The sequence below is a fragment of the Geotrypetes seraphini genome, chromosome 8 (assembly GCF_902459505.1).
Source record: "Geotrypetes seraphini chromosome 8, aGeoSer1.1, whole genome shotgun sequence".
NCBI lineage: Eukaryota > Metazoa > Chordata > Amphibia > Gymnophiona > Dermophiidae > Geotrypetes > Geotrypetes seraphini.
The window spans coordinates 123,962,750-123,988,442 of NC_047091.1; the positions used below are offsets into that span (position 1 = coordinate 123,962,750).

The 25,693-nt window shown below is 41.8% G+C and overlaps 1 protein-coding gene across 3 annotated transcripts in view; it reads right to left on the reverse strand.

The window, feature by feature from the left end:
- SBNO2 (strawberry notch homolog 2) overlaps positions 1–25,693 on the reverse strand; it is a 209,644-nt gene that overhangs the window by 28,553 nt on the left and 155,398 nt on the right. For 2 of the 3 annotated variants that reach the window (XM_033956720.1, XM_033956722.1), the window contains 12 exons: positions 23,687–23,827; positions 15,221–15,338; positions 14,947–15,052; positions 13,158–13,196; positions 12,393–12,546; positions 5,405–5,581; positions 5,000–5,097; positions 3,889–3,971; positions 1,553–1,753; positions 1,051–1,229; positions 789–920; positions 427–562 (listed from right to left, as the gene is read on the reverse strand). In XM_033956720.1, the coding sequence (XP_033812611.1) occupies positions 427–562; positions 789–920; positions 1,051–1,229; positions 1,553–1,753; positions 3,889–3,971; positions 5,000–5,097; positions 5,405–5,581; positions 12,393–12,546; positions 13,158–13,196; positions 14,947–15,052; positions 15,221–15,338; positions 23,687–23,827 (1,564 nt within the window). The remainder of the gene's footprint in view (positions 1–426; positions 563–788; positions 921–1,050; positions 1,230–1,552; positions 1,754–3,888; positions 3,972–4,999; positions 5,098–5,404; positions 5,582–12,392; positions 12,547–13,157; positions 13,197–14,946; positions 15,053–15,220; positions 15,339–23,686; positions 23,828–25,693) is intronic. The other variant, XM_033956721.1, reaches the window with a different exon arrangement.

Here is a 25,693-nt window from a genome sequence, read left to right on the forward strand (position 1 = left end):
GCTCCTGTCCCGCGTTACCACTAGGCTACCAGGTAAGGTCTGGAGAGGTCCGGGACGCAGGAGAGAGGCAGGGATGGATCAGAGGCAGCCTTTAAAATTTAATTTTGTTTGGGAGGCAAAAAAAACCGCAAACAATCGAAGTCTCAAGTAATAAACCCATGAATACGGAGGAAAAAGTATAGATAAGAAGGATGAAAGGACACATGTCAAGGAAATGCAATGTTCCAGAAATCCAGATGAATATGGACCAAGTATCACCAGGAATGAAAATGCAGTGCTCCAAAGACTTGGAAGAGTATGAACTGAGTTTCATCAGGAATACTTCATTGGAGTCTATAACCTTATGAATTAAGGAACAAGAGGAGTAGGAATGCTAAATAATATCTTTCTTCCTAGGAAGAGAATTATTTGAGAGCTTATACTCACCAAATTGCTGAATGGCCCTGTCTGCACTCCAGGGTAACTCTAATGTCATGTGAACTCGCCGACGCTGGTTTTGAACTCGCCGATCTGCTTGGAGAGAGATGCCAGAACTGGAGGCCTCTGAGATTATTGCTACAAGCTGAGAGAAACAAGAGAAAACATCAGAAGATCAGAGTACAATCAGTCTCTAAGGCACAAGGCTACATGAATATCAGAGATACAGTGCAAGCAAAATACAGTGTAATGGGTGTCATAGGAAGAAAAAGTCAGTTAGGACAGAGTCTATGGTGAATGCTGTCCTAGTGTTACCCTTCTTTCCCATCCTTGCTGCAGTCGGCATTACTCCACTGAAGATTCAGATTTACCTTGTCTCCATTCATAAAACGTTCTTTTTCCTTCAGGTTCACATTGTCAATAGAGAGGCACTGCTCTGCTCGAGACTCAAATGTAATGGTACCATCTGCCCGGCGCACCACACGTCCTTTTCTGCCCGTCATCTGCAAGTATGCACAGAGAACAACCACTATGATGTGCTTCCATGCTAAAATGGCAGTATCCAGACTCTTTCCCTTTCTACAGAGTCACAAACAGGCACACACCCTGTGCCTTTTGATAGAAAGAACTCACCTCTGCTACATGGTCTGGCCCACCAAACTGATCAATGAGCTCATCCAGGGTATTGAGTGGTAGCTCCTTCCCCAGAGTCTTCACCTTCATCATCAAGTCCAGTTTCATCTTCTCCACATGCTCTAGCATGCCTGGAGTGGAATGAAGATCCTTCTGTAGCCCCTGAGAATGCAAAGTCCCTGTAGGATGCAAACACAAGTAGAGTTTTCCAGAAGCCACTGCCTAAGGATAGAAAGCCAGCAAGCTCCACTGTATGGGTCTTTGGCATATGCAGCTTCTAATTAACTGCCCAGAAACAATTTATCACACCTTTCCTTCACATTCCACAACTGAGGGAAACAATAAGACCCTCCACTGCCTCTCTTTCTTCTCTCTTCCTCATATATTCCTTTCCTTAACCTCTATCCTCTTTCATCATTGCTCCTTTCTTTCCACTATCTTCTCTCTCTCCTGTACCCTATCTTCCCTTCCCTCTCCCATCCTCTCTCCATTCTCAGGTTACCTCGGTCTTCAAATGCAAAGCCATTGATAGTGTGATCCACAAAGATGACATCATCATTGTCAATGCTGGACTCTGGGGAGGAGTTGAAATCACTGTCGAGGCCCAATTCTGAGTCGCTGCTGCTATCCTCACTGATTCTGATTACTCCTGCATATTCCAAGCTTCCCTTGGGGACCTTAGTACAGCGCACTCTATGTCGGCCTGCCAAGAAGACAGAAATAACATGAGAGATCCAATAATGCCTCAAAGCACCCTTAAGACTGCAAACAACAGACAGAATTCTCAACCACAAAAGCACAGCTGTTGTTTCCTGCTCAACTAGGGTGAAGTCATGTATGGAGACTGTGTGCAGTCAGTGGGAGGAGGCTAGACTTGTGGATGAAAGAAGACAGTCAAGTGTACACAGTTACAGTAAGAGGAGTGGTGAAGCTTTCATCTCCCATTCTTTCATGGTCTTTGACATCAATTCACTTTGGAAAGAACAAACATGTGCCATCTGAGTGCCTGCACTTCAAGAATGAGAGAGATCATATTAATTTGCATGTGAGAGTGTGCAAAAGGCATTCTCTTAGACTTCCAAGAGCACACTTAAAAGTTTTTATGTCACTTCACTTACAAAACATGTGCATTGGGATCTGAATATGGTATTCAGGATAGCTGAGAGGTCAGTGGTATACTGTCAGTACAGATACCTCTGAGTGATATTTCTCTAAACGAGATAAAAGCAACATTACATAGGATATAGATCACAGGTCTGGAAGTCACATCTCAGAAACTTTAAAGCTACTCCTGTCTTGAGCCTCTGATTTTCAGTATTGTAACAAAATCCTGCCAGAAATAATTCTATGTACTCATAGAAGGTCAGTGACTTAGATGCTTAGGGAGGCTAAAAAGGGGCGGGAGTAGGGCAGGGTGGGTGGGGTGTGGCAGGACATATTTAAATCCTTTGGGTTAGGACACCTTATCAGCGGGGGCACTTTTCATCACAGCAGGATGTATGTCTCCCTCTATCACCTCTTCAAAGAATGGCAGTATGCATTTATAGATTAGATCAAAAATCTTGCTCGTCTCTGGAGAAAAACCAAAAATCTTGCTCGTCTCTGGAGAAAAAATTAGAACAAAAGCCAGTATGTAAAAGTGGATAAGGCTCAATCCAATATCCCCAACTTCCTTCCTCTTACAATGCCACAGGCCCCAGCGAACTCTGCCTATCATGTCTTACAGCTTTCCTGAATTCTTTCACTCTTTTTGCCCTAAGCAGCTCCACTGGGAGGCTGCTGTATTGCATTACATTTCATGTATTACATTGAACTACTACCCATTCTAAATATTTGCTCATGTTAAGTTTCAAGTTTTATTTAAAATTTGATATACCGCTTAAAAAACTGTCTGAGCAATGTACAATATGATGACTATTAAAAACAAGGGGATGACGTTAAGACCAAAAGATGTTAATGACATACAGAAACATAATGATAAGGGGAGAAGTACAATCTGTGATAGGAGAGGAAGACATAAATGGTCAGTACATGAGGAGGGGGAGATGCTCTTCCTTCTGCCTAAGGTCTGATATCTACTTGTCATAGACGTCCAAGGCTATCCCCATTGAGCTTCCTACCAAGCCTCCTCATTCCAAAATTTCTTTATTATTTTCTTCATGTGAATTGTTTATACATTTGAAACATTTGAATGTCTGTTAACATATTCCCAAATATGTTATTGGTGTTGGTGTTATCACCAGTTCACAGGTTCAGGGTCTGAGTTTTTCACAATAATATTTATTATATATTATATATTATTTAGAGCTGTGATTATTGAGGTGAATTGTTAACATATTCAACCATCTTTTCTTTCCATTAGGCCAAAGTAGACAATATAGTACAGAATTAGCATACCAAGGAGAGAAAAAACACACAATATAGAGAATTCAGGTTCTGAGAAGAAGGGGAGGAGGTGGATAAAGGAGGGGAGACAGACAGAAGGGGGAGAGAGTGGGTAGAAGGAAGGAAGAAAAACAGGAGTGAAGAGAAAGTGAATAGGAGGAGGAAAGTGGCAGCAAGAAGGGGAGAGAGGGGAAAGGATAAAGGGAAGGAATAAAGGCAAACAAGAAAATTGGGGAAGAGGAAGACATGCAAAAGATGAAGATGAGGGAAGTTGGGGAAGAAAGCAAGAAATCTATGGGTGGAGAGAACAAAGAGGCAGACAGGAGGAGGAAGTGTATGGGAAGGAAAAGAAGTAGACAGGAAGGATTTGGGGAGAACAGCGCGGTGGAGGAAAGCAGCAAAAAAAGAGATGGAGGAAGAAACACAGAGTATATATGTAGAACAAGTGCTTACGTTTTCGTTTAACACCCATTCCTCTCTCTCTCCTTCGTCTGGTGCAAGGAAAGTGCTTCTGTATTAGTGACAGAAAGACACCTCTGAAAGAAAGATGCAAAACATTTCTTACAACTGTGAGATACCAGGAAGTTTTTCTTAAAAAAAAATATACAGGGAGTGCTGAACTGTTAATGTGTGTGCACATTCACATATAGACAGAGAAGCAAGGAGATCTGTGTGTTGATTTACAGCAGTATGTCTACAAGGAAGTGTTGATTTGTGTGTGTGAATGTATAGGGTAATGTATATGGGGAAGCACAAAGCTCCACGCACTTTCACATATAGACAGAGAAAAGATGTGATCTGTGTTTGCATGCACAATTGTATGTACTGTAACCCAGTGGTTCCCAACCCTGTCCTGGAGGAACACCAGGCCAATTGGGTTTTCAGGCTAGCCCTAATGAATATGCATGAAGCAAATTTGCATGCCTATCACTTCCATCATATGCAAATCTCTCTCATGCATATTCATTAGGGCTAGCCTGAAAACCCGATTGGCCTGGTGTTCCTCTAGGACAGGGTTGGGAATCACTGCTGTAACCTATAAGTAAAGCATTGGTGCAGGTACTAAACACAGAGAAGCCGTGAACCGTGTGTGCATGCACACAGTTGTACAGAGACAGGAAAAGGCTATACTCTATGAGCAGATAGTGGTATTCATTATGTATATGTGCAGCGCAGTGGACATAGGGAAACATTTGTCTTTGTGCAGTGGTGAGGATTCTACAAGCTGAAAGGAAAGTACCAAAGAAGGAACTTATGAAATGCAAAGCAGGAACAAAATATTTCAAATACAATTAGGTCAAACCAGGTGGAACTATATTAAAGATGCTGAATGAAAGGCTGGGAACCTAGTGGAATTAGCCTGTATAGATAGTGACAGATTGGGTAATAAAGAGGCCATAGTCCCTTGTTCCCATTTTGGAGGTGCAAATTGCTCATTTCCTGCTTTGCTATATAGGATGAATATGCTGATCATATCCAGCAATCCTGCATTGATGAGAGAACCCTCCATTTGTGCATGCTGTAGACTTGACCACCAAGTACCACGACCCTTCCTCCTACTTACTCTGCAGCAGAAACAAAGCAGTTCAGGTGCCCATCATTCTCATCCAAGACCTCCCGAGTGCGAGCCTCTCCTGTGGACTGCAGCCCAATGACAATACACTGAGAAGATAACAGAGGCAAAATAATTCATCACTGAATCCAAAAGAGAGCATCATGCACACATAGTCACAGGAGCCAGCATACATTACCCCAGAGAGACTTTAGTAAGGGTCATAGTTATAACCTCCCTAACTGAGATCCAGTGTCAGCATGCTATAAGGCTGCCAGTGGCTCTGAAGCATCTGGCATATTAGCTTGAGCACTTGTTCACAAAGCTGATGCCATTCTTAGGACATACTATACTTCACAGCTTCCCACTATGTTGCAAGCTTCTGCTTTTAGTGAACTTCTATCCACCACCTCTCACCTTGTTCTTGGTCAGTTCCTGTTTGGCAAGCTCCACCAGACGCCGGACTTTGGCAGCAATGCAGAGATACTTGAAGAAGCGCTGGTGAGCAGACCAAAACTGACTCCATAAGGACTTACGGGACTCCAGACCTATCCAGTCTGCTGCCTGCTGGAATACTGTCAGTGCCTCTGCCCACTGTAAGTGAGAATACAGACATGAGTATATATCAGATCACTGCACAGGACAAGTGCAAGCAATAAGTACCGAGTCTAGGGTAGGGTGAACTAGGACATCTGCTCAAACACCATTGGCAAAAGTCAGCACCAGCACTATTCTCTGAAGATAAGTAGGGTAATGCAGTCCCACTTTTTGGTAAAGTCCCTGAACTGAGCATGTCCAGCAGAACTCTCCCCTAGCTACAGTAGATTTCTACTGGGCATGTGCAGCCACAAGCCACATTGCCTCTTAGCCTGTCAGTTTTTTTCCCTTTCCAATGGAAGCAGGTCGTAGCTCTTCCCTTCTGCCTTGCCTCCTGACAAAAAAAAAAATCCAAACTTAAAAAAAAAAAAAAATATATATATATATATATATATATAAAAATAAAATAAGGGCGCTGCCAACATTCTACTAAAAAAAAAAAAGGAATTTAACTAAAGCAGGTAATTCAAATCGATGTCCAGACAACCACTATTGGTGAGTGATCAATCGCAGCAACTATTTTTCTTTAATCCGGCGGTTTTAAGGACTGTGAATGGACTTTGGCTCTATTCCGGCATTGCTTTGTGCCAATGGCGCTGGAAGCTCGTCGAGAACACTCACGTCCATAACTTCTCATCCTCCTCCTCAGGGCCCATGAACAGTTCCGCTGGGGAAAGGCATGTCTTCCTCACTTCGGCGGAAAATTTTTTTAAAAAAAGAAGCAACTCAACCTCGAACACCAGCTTTTTCTGTTTTACCGGCAACCATTTTCGACAGCTGTAATCTGGTGGTCGTTAAGACCGCAAAGACATTTTTTGTTCAATAAATAGCGGCTTCACATCGGCGCTTCACGCCAATGGTGCAGGAAGATCTTCAAAGCTGCATTCCTTGCTGCTTGCTCCTCTCCCTCAGGACCCATGCAAGATACCGTCAGGGGAGAGAAGCGCATCGCTGTAGCTGCTGCCATTAGAGAAAATAAAAATGGCGACCGTGGCTTGCAGTAAGAAAAAGCAGACAGTAGGGGAAGCAAGCAGGACACCTTCCCTTCTGGTTTTGACGAAGGCAGCATAGGCCCAGCAAAATCAGCCCAAGGCTATTTCAAGGCACAAAGATGAAGCAGGGAGGTCTCCTGCGGGCATTGCTACTGCCTCGCAGTGCCATACCGGATACTCCAGGTACAATTTTGAATTATTCTATCACTTCCATAGACTCTAAGCATCCTCTGTCCTCAGTTAGAGAGTCTGACCATAAGGCTTAAATTTTTTTTCTCTTTCTTTTTCCAAGATATCTAATAAATAGGCTATTTTGCTACAGTTAATGTCAATAGCAACTCATCAGCCTCCTAAGGGTACTGTTTCAGATTCTTCCTTGTTTCTCTCTGTATGAAACAAAAAAAAAAAAAAAAGATTATGAAGGGCAGTTTTGCATTTCTGTGGCAAACTCTTCCTTCCCCTTCTTTTTCAGGTCTCAGATAGGCTAGGTCCTGATCTTCTGTTAGACCAACACCTGCCCTCCTTCCCAGCAGCAAACATCTCCTACACATGTTTGGTATGATTCTTCTTTAGACACGGACCCTTCTTCTCAAGCATAGCTTTCATTACAACAGACCAGATGGAGGAATATTCTTATCCTACATTTTCTCTAAAAGCTTTACAACCTCCTACGCCTCTCTCAGGCTGTCACGCCAGAAGATGGGAAGGATTTTCAGGCAATCCTCAGATCTTACCAATCTTCTTTGAAAGAATTTATTACACTTCCAGTACATCAAATCCTTCAAGATCTACAATTGGCTAATTGGCAAAAGCCCCAATACCTGTCCACTTCTTCGAGATGTCTTGCATTGAAATAGAGTGGGAAAGGCATTTGGACATGATCTTCAACAGCTGCCTATCACTCCATGGTCTCTGAGTTGGCCATTCATAAATCCTCAAAGACCCAATTCAATTCACCTCTAGTGAAGGATTCCAGGACCTGGATTCGATGGGACATAAAAATTTATCAAGGAGCCATATTCACATCAAAAATCTTAACATCATTTGCAGATTTTACTTTATCAACATTCCATTTTACAGCAATAGGATACCGCCTCGACTTCAAAAGTTCAAAATCTGTACCTGGCATTACAAGAGTCCACTTATCTTAGAACATCTTCATGATGGATTAGCAGACGCTCCAGGTTTGAGAGATAGTCATTTTAGTGAAAAGGTAAAAGCTACGATCTCTTAGGTCAAAGAGGATTCTATAGCCATGCAAGGGCTATCAGTACATCCTCAGGATCAGGTTCAACCCTTTTGCAGGTCTTCCCCTGTTTTCGCATATCATACATCATACCACCAACAATTCCTCCTTCAGAGGCATTTTGCTCCTTATGTTACAGCTCCTCCTTTGAAATCTCAATCTTTTTCATTACCTCAAAAATAACGCTCACGGGACCGTAAGCAACAACCAGCTAACCCATTTTTTCTCAGTATTGCAGGGAATCACCACGGACAACTAGATCCTAATCAACATTGCTTAGGGCTACTCCCTCAATATCCTTCTCAACATCCCCCCTCTTATCTTCCCTCACCATTCAAAATCCTGCATTATCACATTCTCTAACTGACAGAGGAAATCTCACTATTACTACAGAACGTGATTAAGAAAGTTCCCAAACAGTAACAGTTTCAAGGATTCTATTCCAGGTTCTTTCTCATCCCCAAGAAGATACAAGGTCTTCGACCTACCCTCGACCTCCGTCCCTTAAACAATTTTTTCTCACACCAGAAAAAGTTCTGCTTTTCAGCCTATCATCAGCTCCGCATGTATTCACAACAGGTTTAGCAGTGAAAGCAGCTGACCTCAGGAGAGACGTGTCATGATATTTTCTTACCTGGATGACTGGTTCCTAGTAGTACACTCCAAGGAGCAGTTGTTGATTATCATTCAAGCCGCAGTACACTCTCTCCAAGCAATGTTTTTTTCTCATCAATTTTTGATGAATCAAACCTCCAGCCAGTAAGTTATCTCACATATATTGGCGCACAACTTGACACGGTCTCTGCAAGGGTCTATCTACTAGAAGAGCGTCATCAAGCAGTCATTACTCTGGCATATCGGATGAATCAGCCTTCTGCTTTCCCAGCATGTGAGGTGTTGCGTCTCTTAGATCACATGGCGGCATCCCTCCCTCTAGTGCCACATACCAGACTACACATGCATCCTCTGCAATGACATCTCTAGCTAAATTGGAATCAGCGCACCCAATCTCTAGCCACCTTAGTTCCTCTCTTAGCCATAATCAAGGCTTCCCTGTCTTGGAGGTTTCACTCTCCAGTCCTCAAACAAGGAGGGTTGTTCTTGTCTCCACCTCCTTTTCTCACCATTACCACAGATGCCTTAAACAAGGGCTGGGGGGTGCATCTCAACCACCTCCAGACATAGGGTCAGAGAACTCCATTTTCACATCAAGCAATTTATTATGTGCTTTAAGCATTCAACCAGTAGGTTCGCAACACACGGCTTTTTATTCAAACGGACAACCAAGTTCTATCTAAACAAATAAGGGGGTTCAGGGTCCTTACCTCTTTTTTGCAGAGAGGCCCATCATCTAAGGACTTTTGCTCTTTCCCTCTCCATGGAAATGCAAGCAGTATTCATTCCAGAGGAAAGTGAATATTATTGAAGATTCCCTCAGCTGAAAGCTCAATTCTCATGAGTAGACCTTAAATCCAGAAACTACAATGCATTTTTCAACAATTGGGCACTCCAGTGATGGATCTATTTGCTTCCGCAAACAATGCTCAAGGTGCCCATTATTGCTCCCTCCGACCTGCCCCTTATGCAGTCGCAAGCGATGCTTTCTCAATTCATTGGCTTCCAATCTGTTCTATGTGTTCCCGCAGATGTCACGATTCTCCAAAGTTCTTCAGAAGACAATCAGAGACCAAGCTCAACTGATTCTCAAAGCGCCTCGTAGGCCCAGATAGAGCTGGTATCCCATTCTCCTGGACCTTCTAGATACTTCCCAAATTCTATTAGGGGATCATCCATCTCTTCTTTTCCAACAGAACAGTCACCTGTTGAATCCCAATCTTTGCAGCCTCAATCTCACAGCATGGATATTGAACGGTCAATCCTTGCTGATGGCCCAGTCTCTTCATCGGTAAAAACAATACTTCTTGCAGCAAGGAAGTCAGCTACAAGAAAATCTTATCAGTTGAAATGATAACGTTTTTGCTCACAAGATCAAGACCTATTCTGCTTCCCTGTTGATCACATCTTAACTAACTTACTATACTTATTAAATTCAGATCTTAAGACCAACTCTGTACGCTTTCACCTTTCAGCTATATGAGCCTACCACCATTTTTTGGATGGAAAACCACTCTCACAAAATCCTCTAGTTTCTCGTTTTTTGGGTTTCTTTTTTTGCGAGGTCTTAACAACTTCCGACCTCCATTTCGTACTGTACCCTCAGCCTGGATCTCAACATTGTTTTGGACCAGTTGATGAAGGATTCCTTTGAACCCTTGGGATCTGTTCCACTACAGTTCTTAACATGGAAAACAGCTTTTTAGTGGCCCTTACATCAGCTAGAAAAGTTAGCGAATTCCAAGCACAGGTCATCTAGGGCCCTCATCCACAGTTTTGTCCAAAAGTAGTTACGGACATGCACATCAATTAGTCCATTTCTTTGCCATCATTCTTTCCTCCTCCACATGGTTCTCCAACAGAGCAAATTCTTCATACATTGGATTGAAAAAGAGCAGTACTTTACTACCTAGACAGGACTGCTTCTTTCTGGATCACCAATAAACTATTTGTTTCCTTCGATACAGTTACTCAGGAACAAGTGATTTCTAAACAAACTATATCCTCCTGGATTGCTAATTGCATCTCTTTTTCTTGTAAGAAAGCTTCCATGTCTCCTTTGGGTCACATTGGAGCATATCAAGTATGAGCGACAGCTTCATCAGTTGCAAACATGAGAACAGTTCCCATACAAGATATCTGCAAAGCAGCAACTTGGTCATTAGTTCATACGTTTACTAAACATTATTGGTTAGACCAAAGTTCAGCACAAGACATTTCAATTTGGATAATCTTTTCTTTGCAATTTGTTTCCAATTTTTTTTAAAAAATTAAATTGATTTGCCTCCTCCCATTTTTCTTGTTCAAGCTAGTGACTCACCAGCAAGTGGGGCTGCATTACCCTGCTGTAGAACCCTGCTTTGTAGAACTTCAGAGAAAGCGAAGTTGCTTACCTGTAACAGATGTTCTCTGTAGACAGCAGGGGAATACAGCCACACTTGCCTGCCCTCCATCCCCTCAAATCAGCTTACTTAATGAGCTAGAGACATATTGACAGGCTATGAGAGTGGAGCTCCAGAGGCAAGGTGCTGCACATGCCCAGTAGAAAAAAAAAAAGAGTTTTGCTAGACAGGCTCAGTTCAGGGACTTCACCAAAAAGTGTGGATGCATTCCCCTGCTATCTACACTTCGCTTTTTTCTGTGATGTGCCTGTGTAAAAGCTCCCCTTCATAAGCCCATTTTCTCGATAGAGATTTATCTTTTTCTTCTTCTGTCCATGACATTAGACTGTACAAATCACTGTCTAGACCAAGGGTGTCAAATGTCGGTCCTTGAGGGCCCTCAATCCAGTCGGGTTTTCAGGATTTCTCCAATGAATATGTATGAGATCTATTTGCATGCACTGCTTCATTGTATGCTAATAGATCTCATGCATATTCATTGGGGAAATCCTGAAAACCCGACTGGATTGCGGCCCTCGAGGACCGACATTTGACACCTCTGGTCTAGACTATGCCACCAGCAGGAAAGAAGAGACAGTCTGAGCTACTTAAGTCACAAGCACTCAGCAGTATCCTAGAGTGCAAAGAAGTCATACCTTATCATTAAATGATAAACTGGCAGTTACAGAGCTCCAGAACACTGACTCTCTGTGTGTAATGTAATGTAATGTAATTTATTTCTTATATACCGCTAACCCGTTAGGTTCTAAGCGGTTTACAGAAAATATACATTAAAATTATAAGTAAGTAAGGTACTTAGAAATTACCTTACTGTCCCGAAGGTTCACAATCTAACTAAAGTACCTGGAGAGTAATAAAGTAACAATAATACACTCCTCCTGTATACAAAGCTACTGTCTTGCAAGGCATTCTGTACCCAGACTTTCGTCTATAAAATCTTGAGGGGAGAAGAGTGACAGAGAAATGGTGCAATTCTATACAAAATAGAATCACTTATTAGAATGAATTATTTCTTTGTTCTTTTGGTAGGGCTTTGTAATATTTTGTGTTTTGTATTTACTTATATCAAAGAAGTTTTGACTTTAGCCTACCCTCTTGCTTTGGTTTGAGGGGAGATTAGCTGCTTTTTGTATTGTTGTTATTGTACTTATGGTTGAAAATGAAAATAAAACATTAAAAAAAAAATAGAATCACTTATTAGAATGTCATTAAAATCCTGCCCATCACTTGTTCTATGCCAGAAGCTTATTCAAATTCATTTCACAGAGAAGTAAGACTGGACTTAGGAAGGCTTAGGCTGATAGTTGCTATGTGTATGCAGGGTGGCCTAAAGGTATAATGCTGGAGTTCTCTTTCATATGCAGAAGACACAAATATGGTCTTGCACAATAACAGTTTTGATAGATTCCCTGGTACCTTCTTTGGCCTTTTCATATCTGTAAAGTCTCCAAGCAACAGTGAGAATATGATTGATAAAAAAAGACCCACTAAGAATATCCTGCATTCATTTAGGAGGTCTTCCAACGTCCCCTTGGTCCTATGCCTATCCTCACCAGTTGTGCTGCCTTATTATAGACCAGCTTGTACTGCTCATCCAAAGATATCTCCTCTATATGGAAAGTGACTCCTGTGAAACTGAGCTGCCGAGCAATGTACATCCCGCTCACTTTCATATCCATTGCTACGATCTCCATTGCACCAACACCCCTAGGAAGAGAACACAAGAGGTAAAATTTTCTCAAGCACAGAAATAGATAAGTATATGTAATACATGCATATATCTGAACAAAACAACATGCACAGGGGTAGTGAAAGTAAGTAAACAAGCACATGTCTGTGCTAGGGTGAGTGAATACATAGCTGCTAGTGCACATGTCTGTGTTTGGGTGCTGGGGTCCAAGTTGCGAGTAAACATGTCTGTGTGCTGGGATGGGGGGGACTGAGTGTTGCTCTATGTGTCTATATCTGGGTGCTAGACAAGAATTTCTCAATCTTTTCAAGCAGACATGGAAAGTGTTGATATAGCCAAAAGAAAAGCCAGGGATGCATTGAAAGCACCACTAGTCTCTTTCAAAATTTTAAACAAAATGGAGAAAGAGGACAGAGACCCATATGGACTTGCAGCAATGGAGTAGCTTTCCAGAGGCTTTAGAAATTAACTGATGTGTTTGTGACAGGGCAGGAGGATCCAGCAGCTCCCTCAAACTACCAACTTTAAGCGACTGTGAATACATAGAGGGGTATGTTTGTAGAAAGTCAGACATGCATATATACAGTGTGCAGATGCTTTTTGCTACTTTTGTTCTTCCAGTTGTTACCTGTGAATCTCCCCAGCTGTCTCCATTGCTCCTCTGGTACTGGAGGAGAAAAGTACATGTTTGCCTTGGTGGTTTATCCACAACTTCAGCAAGTTTTTCAGCAACATTTCTTTGGGGCTCAGTCACATTTTAGCCCTGCTGTCATTCAGTGAGAGGTTGACTTGAAGGCTTTCCCTGCACTCTGCTTAATTCTCCCCATTTGTAATTGTTTTTTAACCAGGACATATTACCCCAGCTCATCACTTTGTGTTCCTGCTCCCTCAGTTCCTTGCTACCTGCAAACTCCTGCTGCTTCTCTAGATTCAGTTTCTCACAACAAATGGGACTCCTTCCTCTACACTAATTCCTCAGTTTCTCTATCAGCTGTGGCTGGAGGTAATGTTGTGGCTGTTGCTAACCTGGCTGTGGCTGGAGGTAATGTTGTGGCTGGTGCACCGTGGGCTCAGCTGTCCCACTCTGTATGCTGTCCCTCAAGTCCTCCAGTCTGAGACTCATGCTGCAGCTGGGGTAGCAAGGAATATGTGACTGCAATGTATCCAGAAAAGAGCTCTAGCATGTTGGAAAGCTGCTGCTGGTACCTCTTGCTGCTATGACATGCTAAGAGCAAAGCTTAAATGCTGGTCTGATCTGAGCAGGCATATCTGATCATGTCTGATGGCACACTGGTGGGGGAAAACTGCACCAGAGAATAAGTTTGATAGCACATATCTGGGTCTGGGTGCTAAATTACGATGGTGACTATACTTGTCAGTCTCTCAGTGTTATATTATGTGCATGACTAAATGTCTATGTTTAGGTTTTGGTGGGGGAGGGGGAGAGTGTGAGTATCTGTCTGAGCACTAAGAGGGATGAGTGTGAATGTGAGCATACATGTCTCTGTTTGCATGACAGGAGGGGGTAAGTGCCAGTGCGAATGGATGAGCCTGTGTCTGGGTGTGAAGGGTGAGTGTGTCTGAGCATAGGATGGTATCAACGTAGGAGTAAGTATGTACTTGTGGATGGGGAGTGCTTTGCCCTAGTACAATTTTAGAGATAAACCCTTTGATTTTATTGTACATCTACCTATAAGGTAGTATAACAAATTCTTAATAAACTTGGAAACTTAGTGAATACTCTGTCATTGAAGACTTCCAGCAGGGTTATGTTTATTAACTCACTTCCTGTACCACCTTTCCCAAGAGAATAAAAGCAGTCTACAAATATACATCAAATAAGGGGAAGAAGAAGAAAAAGACTCCAATTATAGCAAAGCGAAAGGAAAGAAAATAACTGAACACTGCAAGATGATTCCTGTATGAAGAAAGTATAATCACCTATCTAATCTGCCCCACAGCACCAAAAGCCATCTTAAAAATGTGTCTTTTAATTGCTTTGAAGTTTATATAAGAATTCTTACAGAAAATAATTCTTACAGAAAGGCTGAGAAAAAGTTGATGTCTAGCTTGGATTGATGGAACAACTAAGAGGCCTTTGTGCTAGAACTGTAATGCATGAAAAGGTGTACAGGGTATCAAAAACAAGGACAGATAAAATAGGATACTAGTATAAAAAGCTTAATGTGTAAGAAGGAGTACTTTGAAATGCATTCAAAAAGACATAGGGAGGCAATGATTCTGATATAAGAGGGACCAACACAAAAAACTTATTGCAGCATTCTGGATACTATGCAGTTGCTTAAGAACCAAAGACTTAAATTTCAGAATAGATGAAATTGCAGTAAATTTCAGACAGCAAGGTCCAGATTCAGCCCATTTTGCCTTGGTTTGGAATAAGGATATTCCAGATCTACCTCTTTTCAATAGCATGTAGGAACTCATCAAACGTCCGGAAAGGAGTACCACTTCCCCAGATTCCCAGCCGACTCATGTAGATCATATTCTTTGGCTCAGATGCACCTGATGAAGGAGAAGAGAACCACGTGTCACGCTGACAGATCTAAAAGCCCCCAATAACCCTTAATCAAACCAATAATTATCAACTAGTATTATAAGAGGGAGTAAGTCAACTCATGAGATTCTGAGAGGTGAATTTTTCTCTAAGTGACTGTGGAAGTGTCCCATTACCTGTTGCACTGGCATATACCACCCTGGCAAGAGGCAGCTTGTTCTGCAGATCCAGCACTGCTTTCCCCATTTTTGTAGAACTGGCATTTTTAGCTTTGTGACATTCATCAAACACAATCTAAAGAATGAAAGAGGTAAGGAGGAAAACGTGTAGTTGGATGAAAAAATATGCACAGCCTGCAAGAGAGCATCAACTCTTGTGTTAATATTAAGTTACAATATCAGGCAGAGAAAGGAGGGAAAGGAAAGCAACATCCATAGTAACATACAGAGGAGATGATGGCAGTCAGTGAGTTAGAGAAAGAAGAAATGCAAAGTAAAATCAGGCCAAGCAGGAAAAGTGCAATCTACACTGGATCCCAAAAAAGAAAGTTTAAAAACATAAGAACATAAGAATTGCCATACTAGGACAAACCGAAGGTCCATCAAGTCCAGTATCCTGTTTCCAACAGTGGCCAACTCAGGTCCCAAGTACCAAGCTAAATCCCAAGTAGTAAAATAGATTTTATGCTACTTATGCTAGGAATAAGCAGTAGATTTCCACAAGCCATCTCAATAATGGCCTATGGACTTCTCTTTTAGGAAATTATCCAAGCCTCTTTTAAATCCTGCTAAACTAACTGATTTCACTACATTCTCTGGCAACGAATTCTAGAGTTTAATTACAGTAGTGTGAAGAAATATTTTCTCCAGTTTGTTTTAAATCTACTACTTAGTAGCTTCATCGCATGTCCCCTAGTCCTAATATTTTTGGAAAGAGTGAACAAGTGATTCACATCTACCCTTTTCATTCCACTCAGTATTTTATAGACCTCTTTCATATCACCCCTGAGCCATCTCTTCTCCAGGCTGAAGAGCCCTATCCACTTTAGCCTTTCCTCATAGGGAAGTCGTCCCAAATCTTTCATCATTTTCGTCACCCTTCTCCGTACCTTTTCTAATTCTGCTATAACTTTTTTGAGATACGGCAACCAGAACTGCACACAATATTCAAGTTGTGGCCATACCATAGAGCAGGGCTGCCCAAGTCCGGTCTTTGAGATCTATTGGCAGGCCAGGTTTTCAGGATATACACAATGAATATGCATGAGAAAGATTTACCTGCACTGCCTTCTTGGTATGCAAATCTCTCTCATGCATATTCATTGTGGATATCCTGAAAACCTGGCCTGCCAGTAGATCTCAAGGACCAGACTTGGGCAGCCCTGCCATAGAGCGATACAAGGACATTATAACATTTTCATCTTTGTTTTCCATTTCTTTCCTGATAATTCCTAGCATTCTATTTGCTTTCTTAGCCACTGCTGCACACCGAGCTCAGGGTTTCAACGTATCCTCAACAATGACACCTTGATCCTTTTCCTGGGCAGTAACTCCTAACATAGAACCCATCACATCACATACCTATAGTTCAGATTCTCTTTCCCACATGCATCACTTTGCACTTGTTCACATTAAACATCATCTGCCATTTTGATGCCCAGTCTTCCAGCTTGTTTCATACTGATTGCTCCCTGCTATAAGCAACGGATTTCCCTAAGACCACCTAATAATTATTTAGGGGCTTCTCTTCCAGAAACATTTCCAAACCTCGATCATATCTTCTGTCAACAAATTACACAGCTTGACCGAACAAAACACTTTTTCTTATTTTTTACATCTGACCCTCATCTTAATACTATTTGAAAGGGTAAATTACAATTTTCTCTTCATCTGTCCCACTCCACTCCTGATTTTATAAACTTTTATCCTTCAGCCTTCTCTTCTCCAAGCTAACGAGTCCCAAAATGTTCAATCTTTTTCATAAAGATGACATTCAGTTCCTTTCATCATTCTGGTTTCTCTTCTCTTTAACTTTTCTACTTCTGCTTTAGAAATGGGGACTCCAAACAATACTCAAAGTATGGTCACAACAAACATCTGTACAGAGACATAATGGTGTTCAGAAGAGAAAGCAAATTAAACAGGATAACCCATTGCATCCTGTTTGCTTTTTTGATTGCTTCTATATGCTGAGATGAGGATTTTAATATACTGCCCACAAATGACTCCAATATCCTTTTATGGGGTGGTAACTTTTAATACTGAACCTGCCATTATTTTCCCTATATGCATTAAATTCCATCACTCATTTTGGGTTTCCTTAAAGACAATTTTTCATTTGTCTCATGTGATTCATTCTATTCTGCACTTTCATAAAAGCATGAGATTCAACATCTTAAATCAGTTTTTGACTAAGAGTCATGGACACTATAATAGAATGTGTAGCCCTGTTTTCCTGGGGGCATTTCTCACTAAACATTCACTAAGTTGAATGTTTTAAGGAAGGAATGTAATTTATTCCTATGTCTTCTTTGATCCCCCACTGCACTGTTTAGGGTTTAGTGTCAAATTAAAGTTTATCTCCCACTACTAACTGACTCTCCTGAAAGCCTTGCAACCATTATAAGCTCATAGAAAAGCCCTTGACTGCTAATGGGCATATATATATTAGCCAGAGTTGTGTGACTGTTCATTAATTTTCCCCTTCACAAAAATGAATTGGTCTTTCATGTCCCTTTGGACTTCTTGGATCTGGCATATCAGGTCCTTAGAAAGTAAGATCCCCATTACATACTTCTTACATTCCTTTTTATTTGAGGAAAAGCATTATTGGGTTAAGCCCAGATCTTTTATTAAACATTCATCTTTAGTTACCAGGTAGGACTCCTGTATAAAGCAGATCCTCTCTGTTTTATGCATTCAGTGTGGCCACACTTATTTCAGACACCAAATACACATTAGGTTAATCTACTCCTTTTCTTTGTCCCACTTTCCTTCAGTCCATCTCTCCAGTTAATATGTAGCGCAGTTGCCCACAGTCCCTACTTGGGGACTCCCCTGCTAAACTTATCAAACATGCATCATTATTACCCTTTTCCACATTCTATTCTCTGGTTTCCTACTCATCAGTTCATTTACTCATCAAACATTCTTTCTATTCGGTTAAAATATTTTATGTTCCTCAAGTCTAAAAACCTCTAACCTCTATCCAGTCTTAATGACAGTTGTATTCATCAGTCCACTGTTTAGCTCCCTCAGGGTGCTCGTTTCATTGGGTGCTGTTGAAAAGATACCATGGTTTTGTCAAATTGTCTTCACATTCATCTGCCTCCTTTACCAGAGAGCGTGACTATCAATCCTACCTTCTGCAAGTCTTTTACCACCTCTTCAAGTATGCATACATCCCTGAGATATTGGATATATTTGCCTCATAGCCTTATGGTGATCTCTTGGAACTCCCTCTATCACACAGTAGTAATAGACAGGTCCTCATACATTTCAATCTGGTGGCCACTTTCAGCATTGCTTCTTTTGCAGTATACTCATGCAAAAAGACCACTACATCTCTTGGTTTCCCATCTCTCTTGGTGCCCAGTGACCTGTGAGCCCTTTCAGTTTTAAAACACAGAGAAGCATCCTTCAGTTCAGTAAAGCCAAGATCATTGCACATATAACATAGTTACTCACCTGTAGAAGATGTTATCCGAGAGCAGAAGGCAAATATTCTTATATGTGGGTGACGTTATCCACAGAGCCCGGAACAGACAGTGCAAAAGTGTACTGTCATTTTAAAAATCTCGAGAGACTGCCTGTACCACACATGCACAAGTATTTTTCCACCCAACGTCAGCTCGCGGGACCTTCAGTTCACTAACAAAGCTGAGAAGCCAGCTAGGATGGGTGTTAATGGTACTTAATCTTGTGACCAGTCAGGTTCCAGGCCTGCCTTGGTCTCTGTGGTTTCCCTAGTGTCCATCAGGGGAGCCAGAGAGAAGCCAGACCTGAGAGCAAGCAGAGGTACCATTATCCAGGTCACCACTGGGGGAGCCAAAGAGAGGAGCAGCTACCTGCTGACTCAGGCAGAACAGGGCTTGTCCTTCCCCTTGAAAAGCCAGCAGTACTCAACAAGCTGTTAAGCAGGATAGGGAGGAAGCTGAGGGCTCTTCCTAACGAGGGCCTGCCTGGCTCAAGCAAGGGTAATGCCTATGTGCCCATGGAGGTGGATGAAGCTGGAACCCCTCCAGAATTACAAGTAACTGATGAGGAGACTCCCATGGAGTTACAAGTGGAACTGCTTGTTGAGGAGTTGTATGGAGCTTCAGAACCGATGGATGTTGGAGAGACAATCAGCTCTAGCTGAGGGGTTTTTTAAACCATTTTTGGCTGGGTTCTTTTCCTGCTCCCAGTCATTTTCAAGGACTTTCTGGACTGTGCATTTGTTTGTAAAGCTAAGAGTGTGTGGGGAAGAAGTTGGCTTCCATCTGGGTGGGAGTTTGAAAGCTGTTTTTTGTGCTTTTGAAAGGCAAACTTGTGACACTCCTCTTTGCACAGCCCTGCTACATTTTAGGCTGGAGGCTTTACTTTTGTGTTTGTGCTAAGAGATGCTGGAGTAAAAGGCATATTCTTCAGGAACTGATTTTGAATTCTGTGGACTGTGCTTACCTGAGCTCTGCTGTGGAGCAGATTTGGGGAAAAGAAACTCTTGTATAAGCAGCCCTGTGAGAGAGTTACCACAGGGAGATCTGTTGCACTGAGAGAGAAATCCTGAAGGTTGCTAGAGTTTTCCTCTGGCCATTTTGTTTTGAACATTTATTTGCTTCATTGAACTTTGAGCCATTTTGATTCTTTGAGCCATTCTGACTTGATTTTGAACAGTAAATTTCCGTTATTGCCATTCTACAACTGTGTTGGTGATTTTTGATTTAGTTCCTTAAAATCCTGCAGGGTGACTCTGATTTGAGTCACACGCCGGTGCAATATGGTCTGTGGCCACTGGACACACTCCAGAGTCCCAGTCGAGGGCTTCAGTGCTGGCTACAATCTGAATTTTTTTTCCAATTTGATGAAGAGGTACAAGACAGGGATGCCCCTTGTTACTCTTACTTTTTGTTCTCACTTTAGACCCTCTCATTAGGGAAATCCTTGCTAATCCAGAAATTATTGGTGTTAATATAGGAGATCAAACTTTAAAAATTATTGTTTTTGCAGATGACCTGTTGGTTCATATTACTGTACCTAAATTGTCCTTGCCCACATTGAGCTTGACAGCTTTGCTGAACATAGGCATTTCTCTGGTTTTAAGCTTAATATAATTTTATGGATATGGATAAGTCAGAAGCTTTGGCTACTAATGATAGCTTGCAACAGCAATGGGGTCATGATTTTCTCTTACATTGAATGGTGGAAATTTTAAATATCTTGGTATTAATCTACCCTCAAATCCTTGCCAATTATATCAAGTGAATATTCCTGCACTTCTTAGCCAAAATAAACAACAGTTGGCCGGTGGGCACATCTCACTTTTTAGTTTGATGCTATTCCCAGAAAGGTTATATATATTTCAATTGATTCCCTTGTGGTTATCATGTCAGGATTAGCAATGTTTGCAAATAATGATTTCCACATATTGCTGAGCAGGTAAGAAGCCAAAGCTTCGATTTGATAGATTGGTGGAACCTAGGAACAGAGGGGGCTTGGGTCTACCAGATATATGTCTATATAGAAACATAGAAACCTGATGATGGCAGATAAAGGCTAAATGGCTCATCCAGTCTGCCCATCCACAGTAACCATTATCTCTTCCTCTAAGAGATCCCACATGCCTATCCCAGGCTTTCTTGAACTCAGACAGTCTCTATCTCCACTTTTTCTGGGAGACTGTTCCACGCATCTACCACCCTTTCTGTAAAAAAGTATTTCTTTAGATTACTCCTGAGGCTATCACTTCTTAACTTCATCCTATGCCCTCTCATTCCAGAGCTTCCTTTCAAATGAAAGAGATGACTTATGCGCATTTACATCACTTAACATAATAATCAATTTCTATACCACATAACTGGTAAGTTCTATGCGGTTTACAAAATTAACAAAAAAGATAATTTTAGAAATGTTAATAATCATTAATTAGGGAATAGATGCGTCTTCAATTGCTTCCTAAAGTGGTAGTATGATACAGAACTCAGTAATAGGGACTTAAAATCTCTATCCCAGAGAGCTGCCTCATAGGAAAGAAGGCGTTGGTGGAATTTTTTATAGTGATTGAAAAGTAAAGAGGCTGTGAGAACTTCGCGGATGTGTTGACTAGGCAATACAAAATGACTCTACTAAGTAACTTGGAGACAAACCAAATAAAGCACGTAAGAGATTGGGTACTTGAGGATAATAGTTCTACCCCTTTACATTATGAACAAATTGCTCTTTTCTCCTCCTCTAAGTTATTTACTACATGCGCCTCAATGCAAACTATCTTCATTGGCCCATTGTAATTCCTTGTTGAGCCTACTGAAAGCTGCCTGGTGTCATCTTATGAGGACATTAAACTATAATCCTAATGCCACAGATCTCTTACCGATACAAGGAAATTTTGATTTCCTACCAGGTCTGACCTCTACAGTCTTTTGTAGTTGGAAAGCACAAAGTATACACACACTGGCTCAGGTTCTCGGTGAGGATGGCTCGCTTCTGTCTTTTCCGAATCTTACTAATGTTATAACTTTGGGACCTGGGTATCCTTATGGTTATCTCCCATTGATAAACTATGTAGTTACTCTACACACTACAGGACTCCCTTTGGGGGGGTCACTAAACAACTGCAAACTCTCTTTGAGGATTAAGCGGGGATACCTATGTCTGAATTTCACTTACATAGGATGTTTTGGGAAATCTTACCAGCTATTTATTTATTTAATCAATTTTCTATACCGTTCTCCCAGGGAAGCTCAGAACGGTTTACACAAATTTATTCAGGTACTCAAGCATTTTTCCCTGTCTGTCCTGGCGGGCTCATAATCTATCTAATGTACCTGGGGCAATGGGGAGATTAAATGACTTGCCCAGGGTCACAAAGAACAGTGTGTGCTTGAACCCACAACCTCAGGGTGCTAAGGCTGTAGCTTTAATCATTGCGCCACACTCTCTCCTTCATCATATGACAGGTTGGTGCATAAATGGAGTGGAGAACTGGAAGCGCTTGTGCAGGAATCCGATATTAGTCAGGCTATAAAGTGTCTAACGAAACTTGTAATAGGCTCCCTTTGGCAAGAATGTAATTATAGAATAATTTCTAGAGCCTACTTCACTTAGGTACAAGCATATCACTCGAGTTTGATGGACTCATGCTTATGTAGGAAATGCGGACAGGAGTCCAATTCTTTTTCTCATGCTCTAAGGTAATGTACACAAATTAAGTCTTTTTGGGACCAAATACTACAGTTTATGGGTAGGCTCTTGAGTCAAGCTCTCCAATAGGGGTTTTGTTTATAAGACTGCTTGCTGTGGTGTTTTTGGGCAGGGGGGACATTTTATTTTTCCAGAAGGCTTGTATTGTAGCCCATAAATATATAATGCAATCTTGGTTGCAGGACTCCCCATCTGGATTCTGGCATTGGCAGAACCAGCTTCATCGCTTGCTGCTTTTGGAAGCTAGAGAGGTTCTTCTATCCCCTAAATGCAAAAGACTCTTCTTATTGGTGTGGTAATCTTATCTTCAGTCACTGACGCATACAGCCAGAAGTCTGGTCCTGAATGAACTGAATTTGTAATTTGGAACTTGTCATATCTTAATCATTTCCTATTACGTTGTATAAAAGGGGGGAAGATAGGAGTATTGCATAATTTTGTTTACTTGGGGGAGATTGTGATTGTTTTTACTGTAAATCTGTAACACTACATTAGTGGAACTTTAAAAAGCTGGTTCTACTCACTTTGGATTGAGTTTGTTGAGGAGTCTGTAGTGTTCTTGTCTGTATTGCTATGATATCTTCCATCAATAAAACAGAATTGACATAAAAGATGGTGCCCTTCTGCATCAAAATCCCATTTTCTAAAGCCCTCAAAGCTCACAAGAGAAGAATGAGCTATCACGTTGGAGATTCCTTCCCCCTCCAAGCAATGCCACCTCTCCACTGACAAATACTGTAGTGGAGGGCTGACTTGAAATTGTTTGAGGAAGTGGCTTAGCAAATCACAAGATCTTCTGAGAGGCCAGCTGTATTGAAGTGGCAGATGGGGAACTCTAAGATCTACTGTACCCTTTGGGAGCCATAAAGCACAGGAATTCAAGAGCTCACACTCTAACATGTCAAAGTTCCTGCCACTATCTTGACTTCGCCTTAATTTTCATTTCTAAAAAAAAAAAATCTTCCACCTGTCCCAGCACAGATGTCAATGGCTCTTCACTCACACAATTATGTGCACTTTGTTAGCATTATTTTAACACTGTGGCTGCCTTAAGAATCGTATGATCAACTGACCTCCTTGGAACTAAAGATAAGTTCATTTTGACTATCTTTTGATATATAGTTTTAGCAATATATTGTGTAGGTGGTGTGGGACGGTAAAGGCAATGATGGTCCCATAGAAACAGTCATTAAAGTAATCTAGCAGGGAAAAAGGGGGAAAAAAAGGTTTCTTTCAAAAGGATACAACTCCATCAAAGTTATTCCCACACCAGTCCAAAATCTGCTTAATTCTGGTCCTGTGCTGTCCACCAGCCTGACTCTCACCAATCAAAGCAGAGTATGTGGCAAAGAGGACTCCTGAGGTAGTTGTGTCACCATACTTTAGCTGCGGGAAGAGAAGAGAGATACTGTAATATAATGTTCCTTCTTTATAGCCATTACCCTAACCACAAAGGTATTCTTTTCATTCTCACTGTAGTCTACTCTGGAATATATAGCACAACTTCCTCTGTATGAAAAATAGATGTACAAAGATGTATGCTGATTACTTGGCCCATTTAGTTTACTCATTTCTGCCTGGTTGTTGTACATTACTCAGTCTCTGGTCATCATTTCCTGCCTTAAAGAGCTCTTTTGTGTCTATCCCATTCATGCTTGACTTTTTCCAGTTTTAGTTCCCATAACTCCCACTAGAGTCTGTTCTTTATGTCCCCATTCTCTCAGTAAAAATAATTTTTTCCCCATTCTTTTTCTGCCTAATTTTATACTAAACTCAGAATGCTAAAAAAAAAAAAAAAAGATAATAATGTACTTACCCTGGTAAGCTCTTTTCCAGTAGATAGGTAAGATATTCTAGACAATAGGATTATTTCCCCATATTCGCATGCTGCAGAAGGACTCCACTCTGGATTTTTCACTCTGCCATAGACCAGTTGCATCCTTATACAGGAAACTTTTTAAAGAACGTTTAAGTTTTTCTAAAGAGGATTCATTGCGTAAGTAAATTGGTAAATTGTACCAGAGCTGGTGTGCTATAACCGACAAATGACATAGGCTACTGCCATCGCATTGTCAGAGAAGACTCTGACTGCTTGGCCCTCCAGGGTCTTCTGCAATCTCATCAGGGCCATACGAATGGCCCGGAGCTCTAGCCGGTTGATTGACCATTTTCTGTGTGTTGGAGTCCAACACCTCTGTGCAGGACAATGATTGCAATGAGCTCCCCAGCCCCGAAGGCTGGCATCCACCATTACCACAATTCAGGAGGCAATGTGGAGCATTATGCTCTTGCAGAGCGATTGCAGGAGAAGCCACCAGGCCATGCTCTCTTGGGCCGCCAAGTCCATGGCAGGCACCATCAGAAAGACATCTTGGTGGGGTGCCCAGCTAGAGAGTAAGGCATGTTGAAGAGGGTGTATATGTGCTCTCACCAAAGGGACTACATCCAGTGTGGCCACCATAGATCCCAGAACTTAAATATAATCCCACGCTGAAGGAGCAGACTTCTCCATAAGAGCAAAAATCTGGACACACAGCTTTTGTCTGCGAGCCACGGACAGGTAGAGACGGTCTGCAGCCGTATTGGCGAGGACTCCCAGGTATTCCAGAGAATGTATGGGCATCAGAATGCTCTTCCTGAAGTTGGCAATCCAGCCCAGGTCTTCCAGCACCTGGAGCACCTGCTCTACTGTGTGTTGTCCCTCGGCCAAAGAGGGAGCCCTGATCAACCAGTCGTCTAGATAAGGGTGAACCGGCAACCCCATCTTCCTCAGGTAAGCTGCCACTACCAACATCACCTTAGTGAAGGTCTGAGGCACTGTCGCCAGCCCAAAGGGCAGGGCCGAGAACTGGTAATGCTGTCCCAGAACATGAAACCACAGAAACTTGTGGTGGCCCAGAAATATGGGAATGTGTAAGTATGTCTCTGTAAGATCTAGGGAGGCCAGGAGCTCCCCCCGGAGCCACTGCTGCAATGACCAACCACATGGTGTCCATTCAAAAGCAGGGAATCTTTAAAGCCACATTCATGTGTTGCAGATCTAGAATAGGCCTCCAATCTTCTGAGCCTTTCTTTGGCACGATAAAGTATACAGAGTATCTGCCTGAGCCTGAGAGGTCACATGGCACTGGCTTTATAGCTTGACTATCCCGTAAGCGCTGAACAGTAGCCTGGACTCTGAGCACCATGTCTGGACGTCCGGACGGAGAATCCATGAATCAATCTGACAGAGACTGGGCAAATTCCAGCTTG